The 10,969-nt window shown below is 44.9% G+C and overlaps 1 protein-coding gene across 1 annotated transcript in view; it reads left to right on the plus strand.

Moving 5' to 3' along the window:
* The first annotated feature begins 296 nt into the window (after positions 1-296).
* ERI3 (ERI1 exoribonuclease family member 3) overlaps positions 297-10,969 on the plus strand; it is a 126,411-nt gene continuing 115,738 nt past the window's right edge. The window contains exon 1 of the mRNA XM_009884671.1: positions 297-565. Coding sequence (XP_009882973.1) covers positions 314-565 — 252 coding nt within the window. The 5' untranslated portion in view covers positions 297-313. The remainder of the gene's footprint in view (positions 566-10,969) is intronic.

The following is a 10,969-nucleotide window of genomic DNA, read 5'->3' on the forward strand; positions in this document are numbered from 1 at the left end:
CAGGTGGGTGCGATCTGGTGCCCAAAGCCATGACTCTTGTGTGTCTCATAGTTCTTAATTTAGAGCTGTTTGCAGAGGTTAATCTCCAGTTGCCTGTGATTCTGGACATCTTGAGCTCAGTCCAAATGTCATCTGTCGTGCTTAGAGCAGGTTACTGTGTTATTTCAGGTTTGCGATGCTGGAACCTCCACCAGGAAGCACAGAGAAAATCCCTGACGGAGGAGGCCAGGGAAGAGATAGTAGCAGAGATGAGATGTATTTGTGCTTGAGTAACGTGAGTCTGTCTTCAGTTTCAGATGCCTCTGGATGTTCAATGATAGTACTCCTCCATACTGGAGCAGCAAAGATTCCCCAAAACTTACTTCCAAGGGCAAGACAAGCTGTGTGCTCCCTCCTCCCGGCTGGTGTTCTCAAAGGGTACCGCTCCATCGTAAGCAGGAAACTGGCGTCCCACGGCTTTGGAGCTTCCATGGCAGCAATGTCATCCTTCCCTCCACAGAGATATCACTACTTCTTAGTGCTGGATTTTGAGGCTACGTGTGATAAACCACAGATTCATCCTCAGGTAAATAATCAGTCCTGTTAATTATCCCTTTGCAAGTTGCTGCTGCTGTTCTGAGAGGTGGAAAAAAAAGCACAGTGCTGACTCACTTGTTTTCACTGGTTTGTCCCACCTCCTTTCTGTTGCGGGTCCTCCAGGGCTCTTGCCAGTCACCTGCGCTCTCAGGACCAATGCCAGGACTGTTCGGTGGGAATGAAATGAAGGAGCCTAATTTCCATCAAGGAAGTGACAATTGATGTGTTAATGAAAACATCTTTAAGTCTTGTATGCTTGTCATCTGCCTGAACTGGGGAGGGTCTAAAAATTTTTGGCTGGGAACCTGCATTAGTGGAGTACTCATAGTAGCCCTGTTTGATTCTGCAAAGACAAAGGCTGTTGGTAGCCAACAGCTTTAGGAAAAGAATAATTTGAATGATATGAATGTGTGCAACATAACGGTGTTTCCGAGTAAAGAAGAATAACAGTTTGAAGCGCTCTGATCTTGCTGAAGTTATCTTGCCTGGGTGTTAACTCTGGAGTGTAATGAGACAGGAAGAGTTCAGCCTCCAAGGATTTTTCAGTGCTCTACCACTTGAGACGTACGGAGGCTTTTCTGCAGACAGTTCGTCCACATAGTAGTGTAGAGCATATTAGTAAACATAATTTCAGTTGTCAGCAGGATGGACCTAGGGTTTCCATTAAAATTAGAAAAATATGCTAATAAGAAAGAGACTAATATTGGGCTGGTGTTGTGGGCAACTAAGCACCACGCAGCTGCTCGGTTGTCTTCCCCTGGTGGGGTGGGGAAGAGAATTGAAAGAGTAAAAGTGAGAAAACTCATGGCATGAGATAAAGAGCTTAATGGGTAAAGCAAAAGCTGTACCTGCAGGCAAAGCAAAACAAGGCATTCATTCACTGCTTCCCACTGGCAGGCAGGTGTTTGGGCATCTCCAGGAAAGCTGGGCTCCGTCATGCATAATGGTTACTTGGGAGGACAAATGCCATAGCTCCGAACGTACCCCCTATCCTCCTCCTTCCCTCGGCTTTATATTCTGAGCATGATGTCATATGGTATGGAATATCCCTGTGGTCAGTTGGGGTCAGCTGTCCTGGCTGTGTCTCCTCCCAACTTTTTGTTTGCCCCCAGCCTGCTCACTGGTGGGGTGGTGTGAGGAGCAGAAAAGGCCTTGACTCTGTGTAAGCACTGCTCAGCAAGGACTAGAACATCCCTGTATTATCAATACTGTTTCCAGCACAAATCCAAAACATAGCCCCACGCTAGCTAGAATGGAGAAAATTAACTCTACCCCAGCCTAAACCAACACAGAATTTCTGAGTCTCTGTGTTGAACTCAGACTTCTCACCCTCCTCTACCAAGCAGTTGGCCACTTATGGTTATTACCGGTGATCTACACGTTGCATCACAATAACTTCAATTTGCTTTGTTTGGAATATACTAAAGGCTAAGCGGTTTTCAGTGTGTTATCTCATTACTGAAGTGACTTGATAGAGTGTGTTCATCTCCCAGCGTAGCTGTGATCTACCTTGGGCTTGTCCTGTCCAAGGGATGCTGCAAGCTGGGATCAAATTTGACTCCTCTCTTCCCCAGCAATGCCTTGTTGAGTGCCACCTGCCCCTCGAGTTTCCTGAAAAACGGACAGCAAATTCCCTGCTCTTTTGCTGGGTCTTTGTGGGAGGCTGTTGTGGCTCTGCATCCCGTTCTGCTAGCAGGGTCTTAACCACTCTCCAAGTGAGATGTCGGGCTATTTCCTACACGCTCCGCCTCGGGTGCACAGACCTGTCAAAGCTGTAAATTGGATCTACCTTGTCCCTTTGGATATGGGTTTGGTCTGTGCGCATTTTGATGCAAAACCATGATGCATGTGGAGCTGGTTTACAGCTGGCAGTAAAAAGGAGCATGAGTGGAATATGATTACTACTGTTTTAAGGAGCTTTGTCCCCAAGTCCTTGCCAGGGAAAGTAATGGTCTGGGCCAATGCAGATCTGCTATATATTTTGTTGGTGAGATAGCACCTTTAAGGTGGAGATGTTCTTCAGTGTTGTTTTTCCAGTCTGCTGCGTTCAGTGCCTGTCTGCATCATATCGTGTATGGAAGGGGCTGTCGGTCCCTCACATCCCCACAAACAAATTAGTTTGACAAATAAAAAAATGCCTCTTGCTGCATGGGAATTGGTGTAGCTGGAAAGGCTGAAGGTACCTGCTGGAATTGGGCAACTTTATAAAATGAGGCTTTAGTTGATGCCCCTACCAGCGTCTTACCTTTTTGCTGACCAGCATGGCTTTCGTCCTCTTCACTGCTGGGCCATATGTCATGGTGAGCAAACTGTGCTGTGTGTTTCAGCGATGTTTTGTGCTGAATTTTTACTGGTAGGATCTTTCACTGGAGCTGTGGCAGACAGGTTTTGGAGATGTGGTCTGAGGACAGATGTGGGAGCTAGGAATGGTCGGGTGCTGATCTTCCCTGATTCTTTTCCTGCTTTTGTTTTATTGCCTGCAAAATAGAAGTCTAGATACAATGAAATTCAAATGCATTGGGATTTAATGAGGAGGCTACATACAGAGCTACGCTGTGATCCAGGTTACTTTAAGTGGGTGGGCACAGCTGTAAATTTAGCCAGCTCAGCCTAAAAGTCTTGCAGAGTGCACTTGCCAGTGTGCAGCACACTTGAAATTTCCCACTAACTGCTCTTCAAAATATCCCAGCTTCTTACCAGAAACTACTGAAAGAGCTGTCTTTTTATCTACACTAAGGTGTGTGATTGCCACATCTGCTCCCCCTCCCACTGTATTTACTCGTGCTCTCCTGCAACCGGCAGCCTCGCTGGCTTTATCCCTGGGGAAGTCCTTCATGCTCGTTCGGGAGCCCTGAAGACTCCTTCATTTTCATTCCTTTTCACGCTGCCCCATCTCCCTCCGAGGTCTCGTGGTATGGCCTCCGTAATGGGGATCAAGGAGGGTCAAGGACAGTGGTATTCCACTGGGAAGCTGTCTACATCACGACTCCAGTGGCTGGGACCGCTGACTGAGTGCCTCATCGCTGCTGCCCTTTGCTTTGCTACTTCTGGGTCAAGCACAGAGCCTTTTTGGTGTTCCCTGTCCTACACCCACAGAGGAACAGTAGCATCCTTGCACTCTTGACTTCTGATGGCTTTCAACAGATATGCCCCTAAATCACAGCTTTTGGGCTTTTTTTTGGATATGAGTAATGAGACCGTCCCAGAGAGAAAAGAAGGTGTGGTTTTAACTGCATTGTTCCAGATGGATAGATCGGAAAGCCTGAAAGAACAGAGGCGCAGTTTGTGTCGTGTAGTGTTTTAGCCAGCCAAAGGTCAGTAGGGGTTGGCAATAAGGAATGTTTATGGCTGGCCCCTCGCATCTCTTTAAACCTCACCTCATGCATTTGGGATTTGATCCAAAGTCCAGTGGGGTCAGGTGGGAGCTGTCGTTCTGCAGAGGTCAGTGGACCTCAGACCACGATGGTGGTAGTGTGCTTCATTTTTCAGCTCTAACTCTAACTTTTTTTTCCTTTACTGTCTGCTAAGAGTTTATAAGTACCTGCTGCTTTTATATGCTGTCAGCCTGTAGAGCCGGGTACATATGGTGCTTTAGCTACACAAGAGAAGATGCATTAATAAGTGAGAGTCTCGGTCTTTTGTCCCTTTGTCCTTGTATACACCAGCGTTTATGGTGGTCAGTGCTTTCAGTGACTGTGTTAAGGAGCTCCCCACGCTCAGCTCCGCGGCTGCCTGTAACCTTATTTTATTAATGCAGTGAGTGGGTGTGCCTCTTTCGGTCAGCAAGCCAAGTATCTTGCCTTCAACTTCAGCAGAGTGGATGAAAAGCAATGATTTCTTTAAATGTAAAAAGCGTGAAGGTAGAAGTCAGATCTGTTCAAAGCTGAATTTGAAATTAGGCTTCTACATAGGATGTTAATCTCTACTGTAATCTATTAAAGCCACTTTAAATGAAAACCAAATAAAATTCAAGCTTTGTATGTCTGCTTCCTGGAGGTGTAAAAGATTATCAGACCCCTGACCTGGCAGAAAGAGCTGGACCTAGGAGGTCCTGAGTTGCTAAATGAGCTTTTGGTAATGACGAAGTTGCTTTTTTTTCATGTCAGTTTTTTCAGGTACTTGACTTCAGTGTCTCAGATTCGCTCAAGTTTGATAATCGCTTGGGAATTAGAAATTTGCCTCTTCCAAGCTCTCTGTAAGAGGAAGGTATGAAACGGTCAGATCTTCTAATTGCTGAAGGAGGTTGTGACCAGAGGCAGAATAGATTGTTTACAGACAGTACTTTCCTTGTTCTCTTAAACAGCACATTTTAAATAAAAAAAAATCTTGATATTTTTCTTTAGTGTATCTTACATATTTCAAGTTTGTTTAGCATGCATTTTTATTGTTATTTGGGGGGAATTTTTAATTATAATTGCTGTCAAATTAAACTGGACATACTGATACATACAGAATATCACTCACCATTTCAACACAAAACCGTAAACAGTGATACTATGAATAAGCATATGTTCGGTTACTAATTTATTTTTAAGTGTACAAACAAATCTGGATGATCGTAATACATTTCCCGATTGGCAAAAGCATATTAACAAGCGGGAGCCAGTCTGTCCGTAAGATAATATTAAGTACAAATGCACGACAAGGTTAAATTGGGTTCAGGCTGTGTTTCCTTGAGTGCTGGTGTAAAAGAGCATTAAAGGTGTTTTTCCCTGAACATCCGTCTTACGGTTCTGGCTGGCAGTGGTGGGCAGGTGCAGCTGGAGTGGCTGCAATGATCGCTGCCTCTCCGCCGCCCGTACTGCTCTACCCGTGGTTTCGTTCCCATGGCAGGGACAACTGAATGATGTCTCTCTGCTCCTGAGCCGCTGTGATTTATAGACTGACCCTGTAATGGGAATGGATGTTGATTTCCACCAAATTTAGGCCGTAGCAACAGATGTGCGGTTCTTGCTGAGCTCCCTGCTCAGGGTGAGCAGATAGGGGTTAGCCAAGCTGCCTTGGGCGCTGTAGCCTAGGCTCAGCGGATTTTCTAGGAGTACGTCCCTGAAATCAAAAACCTGCTGTGGGAGGAGGTTATGGAGGGTCCTCTGTGAAGCAGACTGCGAGGTATCTTCTGTGTGCTCTTCAAGCGGTGCTCAGCGGAGCCTGTATCAAGGCAATCTGAGCAGAAGGCCAGGGTGGGAATGCAGAAGGTGGCTCACAAAGTAACAGAGATTGTCAGTCCTACCCAGAGGCGGATAATGGAGATGTGCCCGTGCCTACCTATTCTATCTGGACATCCCCGCGTAGCAGCTTTCTTCTTGCATGGTTTTTGTGTGACTGTTAAGCTCAGTGCATTAGAAATCACCTGCCAAAACCTTTATTAAGGATGATCGTGAATTGCTGAAAAGTGAAGAAATTCAGGCTTGTTTCCCATGGCAACTTTAACTCTGCACTCTTGTGCATAAGTATTATGGTGGAATATTAATCTGCAATTACCTGTCTTCATGCAGCTTAGGCCTGGGTGTAGTTTTAAATACAGTAGTTCTCGATTCAGCTTCTTACATTGTTGTTTCTAGAGGAATGCCGTTAAAAATGCGCTTAGCACAGTCACTTAAATTCTTTTTTTTTTTTTTTCTTTTTACTAAAAGTAAGTAAAAAAATATATACATTTATCATCTCTTTGCCAATTACGGCTGTTGTTATGCTATTCTTCTTATGTCGGAATGCTTTAGGTTCTTAGAGTGACAGGAAATAGTTTATATGAAGGCTTTTTCAGATGGGTTTTTCTGTTTGTGTTAATTTTTTGAACAATCTTTTGGAAAAACTTTTTGAGGCATTGTAGCTAGTTCCTCTGAACAGTTAAAAGTTCTGTGAAGAGCACATGCATATCCATAGCCCAACGTACTACAAAGCGCATCTGAAATTAAAGAGATGCCGTTCCTCTTTAATCATATTTTCTGTATGTCATGTGTTTCATTGCAATTCTGTTGGACTGTTGTGAAATCTTATTTTGACCAATATGGAGAATAATGTCTTTATTTTAAAAGATGTAGCGAGAAGACCAGCGTTTCGGAGAGGCTTCTGCAGGGTCTGAGACACCAGGTGTTGTGTAACCCTCAAAAGCCGCATTCTCTGCGGCAGTCATTTTGCCTTGGAGACCTCCCTCATTCTCCCAGTAAGCGGGGACAACCTTGCTGTGACCCGTATGAATCTGACAGGGCGGGTTATGTCTTCAGGCAACAGAATTAGCTGGATTTGTTTAAAACCCGATGAGCTAGAGAACATGAACAGTTACTGAACCCAAATCTCCTGGAGAGCACAACCACAAGACCACCAGGCAAGACATCTGACGTATGAAAAAAAAAAAATTCAAAGCAATTTCTTATTTAAAGATATAAACCCAGCATTATAATAGCAGCAAGCCTAAAATACCAAGGCACTCAGGTGGCCAATTGCTGCAGTCCTAACCTGACCCAACCTGCTCAGCTTTCGGCTGGTTATTGACAGGCCGATGAGATGACTACTTTAAAGCAATCAGTCATGTTGCCCTTTCCCTCGCAGCGCGCGGAGACCCCACATCAGTTATGCATCCCGGCGTGCAATTCCCCACCTGTGCTGTTTGAACGCTGTATCCTTAGCTGTGCAAACATTACACATCGTTTAGGTGACAAGTTGCAAAGTTAAGTAGACTTGTTGTTACAGCAGAAAGTAGTTGAGCGGCAGTCACCCTGAAAAGAAAAGATCCAGGCGAGCTCAGGAATGTGCAAGGCCGCTGTGTTGTGTTTAAAGGTTTCTTCGCCTCTCTGGAAAGCCGCTGATGAGGCTAACATGTGCTGCTGGAAATGTTCACACCACGTGCAGTTCCGAAGTGAAGGGAACGGGTGCCACAGGTTTGTACGGTCGCTGCGCTTCTCCTGCCCTGTGCGGTCCCCGATGATCGCTGCCTGCCTGCCTGCTGCTGTTTCGCCTCTGAGGCACGGTGGGGAGAGGTATTTTGCATCCATCCCAGCACGATGTTTTAAAAACAGGCAGTATTCTTCCATGGTGTGGTGTCTGTCTAGAGTGCTGCACAGGGATGCTGCTTTGCAGGCTGCTGTGGTTGGTCTTTGCCGCACTAAGGTGATCTTAGTTTTGAACAAAACCTTCCCGCTAAAGAGCAAGTGCAGCTCAGCAGATTTTGGCGAGAAGGGCGCAGGACGTGCCCGAGTCTCGTGTTTTCTTCCCCTTTGTTGCAAGGTGGCTGTGCAACCATCCCTGCGTTCTCTTGATTGGTCTGTGCGCTTGTTAGCTGGCAAAATAGCTCTTGGTTATGTTATTTACTTCCTTTCTGCTCAGCAGAAATGGGCTGTCACCAGCAGCTAGTTGTGATGTTTGTAAAACCGTGGGTGTTCATTTGCATGCACTAGCACGCCCTTTCTACCCATCCCAGATGTTTTAGTGTTGCTGGGAACATTGATCATTTGTGCTGCTCAATATCAGGTGAAGAGGTTGGGTCTTGAAATGATTTGATAATTCTGCCACGAGGACTGCACAGGCTGGTTGCCTGCGGTAGAAAGGAGCGGACGGGAAAAAGGATATAGCGTAGTTGTCATCTTGCAGTGGAAAAGCAGTTTTTGGAAACGTGTGTATGCTGTTTGTAACCTGGTTTGAGTACTAAACTTCCCCCAAACTGTCAAGCTTAAATTGTTGGCTTTGTCGGTGGTGATTTTCTGGGTGGTTAAATATATGTCAGTAGTGCTTGAAGAAACAAGTTGAAATGTTGATGTCTGTTGGTCTATATTTCTTGTGCCCGGTGTGGAAAGAGGAGGGAGGTTCTGCCTTATTCGTGATGTCTAGGTGCTGCTGGAAAGATCAAAATAGCTTTGTGGGTTTTGGCAGGTGAGCTGATGCTGATGTTGGGAGGCAGGAACCAGCCTGGGAGTAAATGACTACCAAAAGTTTTCTTCAGGATGGCGGGAGAAGGGTTGTGAGCCAGCTGTCGAGATTTCAGGTACAATGGCAGGTATGAAGGAAGTCCCAGAGACCACAGTTATAAGTTTAGGGTGAAAATGTCATTTGTGAGACATGCGGATCCTTCATTTCTTGGCCCTGTAGGAAGAGACCTCAGCTGGGGAAGCGTTTCACTTTGGACTCCATACTTTTAAAGAACAACAAAATTCAGACCATTTAAAGAGCGTCCAAAAGAGAAACAGTGAGTGTGACCAGGGGTCTGCAACGCACAACCTGCAATTGGGGTTGTGTTTAGTGCACTGAAAAGAAAGGTATATGATGAGGTCTTCTATTAGAAAAACGAGAAAGACAGTGTTGTGGCTTGTGTCTGCTGTGGGTAGGAAGAGCAGTCATGAATTTAAACAGCAAGGGAAATTCTGATTAGACATTAGGAAAAACTTTCCAATGATAAGACTAATGAAACAGGAGGACAGAGTGCCTGGGGAGCATGTGAGTCTCTCTTATTGGAGTCTGTAAAAACAGCCTAGACAAAGTCAGAAATGATTTAGGGAGGAGGTGATGTTGCCCTCAGGCAGGTGCATGGACTAGATGTCTCTCTTAAAGCTCAAGCTCCTGGAGGCATGTGATTAGATGGGAATATCAGCTTCTATTAAAGAAAGAGAAATGGTCCCTCACCCTCACAGTTGGAAGGAAGCACCTGAAAATAAGAGCCAGGTTTATGCTCGTGCAGTACCCGAAACGCAACTCAATTTATCTTTGAGGAAATCCAACCTTTGACATTGGGCTCCAGCGCCTGAGTGTTGGGGTTAAGCAGGGAGGTTCACGTAAGAGCAGGGGGAGGAAGAAACCTTGGACGTTCAATGATCAGGCAGCAGAATTTGCATTTGCATCATCTTATCCCAGTGATTCATGATCTTTCTGTATTCCTGCCAGTTTCCTAGCGTTTTGATTTTGATGTGTATTTCCCTTCACAGCTTTCTGGGATTTGTATTCAGTTGTTTAAATGCATTAAATTGTTGGGTGTGTGCAAATGTGTACTTTAAGCTAGTTAGTGATGGGAAAACGAAATTTGAGGTCAGCTGCTTCCCCGAAGACCTTTTGGCAGGTTTACACAGAGTAACTTAGTCAGGACACTGAGAGACTCCTCGCCGTGTGTGCAGGTAGGCATCCTTTGGAAAGTCAGCATAGCCTTGATTCAGCAGAAGTCCCGCTGTCCCCCACTGCGCAGGTGTTGCCTTTATGGTACTTGTTTTGGTTAGTTTAATAAAAATTTAGAAGTGGGGAAAAGACCTATGAGGTCATCTTGGTTACTGCCCCTGAGGGCCAGTGCAAGGCTGCTCACTTGGAAACCGCTTTAGTTAAAATAATAATTAAGGCAGAGGATGGAAACTGAGGAGGTAGATCTGTTAGGCTAGTGCTGTCCTTACTATGTCCCTTTTCGATTTTAATTGCCTTGGAAAAACAAGAAAATCACAAGGCTTTAAAACCTCTGATTCTTTCTGCTCTTCACCCCACCGCCACCACCACCCCGCCCCCTCCCCGATCTTGGAGGCATCAACTCTCATCTGTCAAAGTGTAAATCAGCAATTAAAACACAAACAGCGAAATGCCAAAGATGACCCGAAGCACAAAGCAACTGACAAACAAGTCCGGACAAATCGGCGGATAATTTATAAGCATTGCCCTAAAATCTAATTATTTGGCAATTCGAATTTGCAGCCGGCCAGGGCTGTGCAATAAATTTAACCCGCCATAAATTATTTAGGAGCAGCCCGTGGTGTAAATCAAAAACACGAGTGTTTGTTTAAGAAATAAGCTCCTTGTGCATAAAATGACTTTTTTTTTCTTTAAAGAGGGGGTAAAAAAACATCCCTGAACAAAATAAGCTGGTCCTGAGGCTGTGCCCCCTCCATGGAGACTCCCTTGCCTCTTCTGCCCTTACCTTTTTTGAAGGTGTAAAGGGGTCTTTTTGTAGGAAGTTTTATGCTTTTCCTTATCAGAAAAAAATCCCTTTCTCTCAACGGCCTCTGCTTGTTTTTATTGCATTTTGAACAGTCAGCTCTGATTTTTATGGGCATCTTTTATTCTTGTGTTTATTAAACTTCTTCACATGGGGGTGGGCGTAAGGGATAAATTATTCTCTGGTAGCTTTTGAACTGTCGCCACACAGTCTTCCTCAGATATATAAATCAGTGTCCTGAAGTGTGTCCTGTCCACTTTGCACGTGGGCTTCTGGATTAAAAGGTTTTGACAGCTGGGAAGTTCTTGCTGGGCATTATATTGTTTCCGTCTAATAATGTTGGTGCTCCTCAGATCCAAAGTGATAAGCAAAAAGATTCCTCTGTGGGAATTAGTATAACATCAGGTGCTTTCTTCTCTGCAACTCCAGAGATCTGTCCATTACAGAACATTATTTAGGAAGTACAGTTGTGTCCTTGTTCATTTCTTCTGTTTGAAT

Source organism: Charadrius vociferus, unplaced genomic scaffold (assembly GCF_000708025.1).
Source record: "Charadrius vociferus isolate BGI_N301 unplaced genomic scaffold, ASM70802v2 scaffold163, whole genome shotgun sequence".
NCBI classification, from domain to species: Eukaryota; Metazoa; Chordata; class Aves; order Charadriiformes; family Charadriidae; genus Charadrius; species Charadrius vociferus.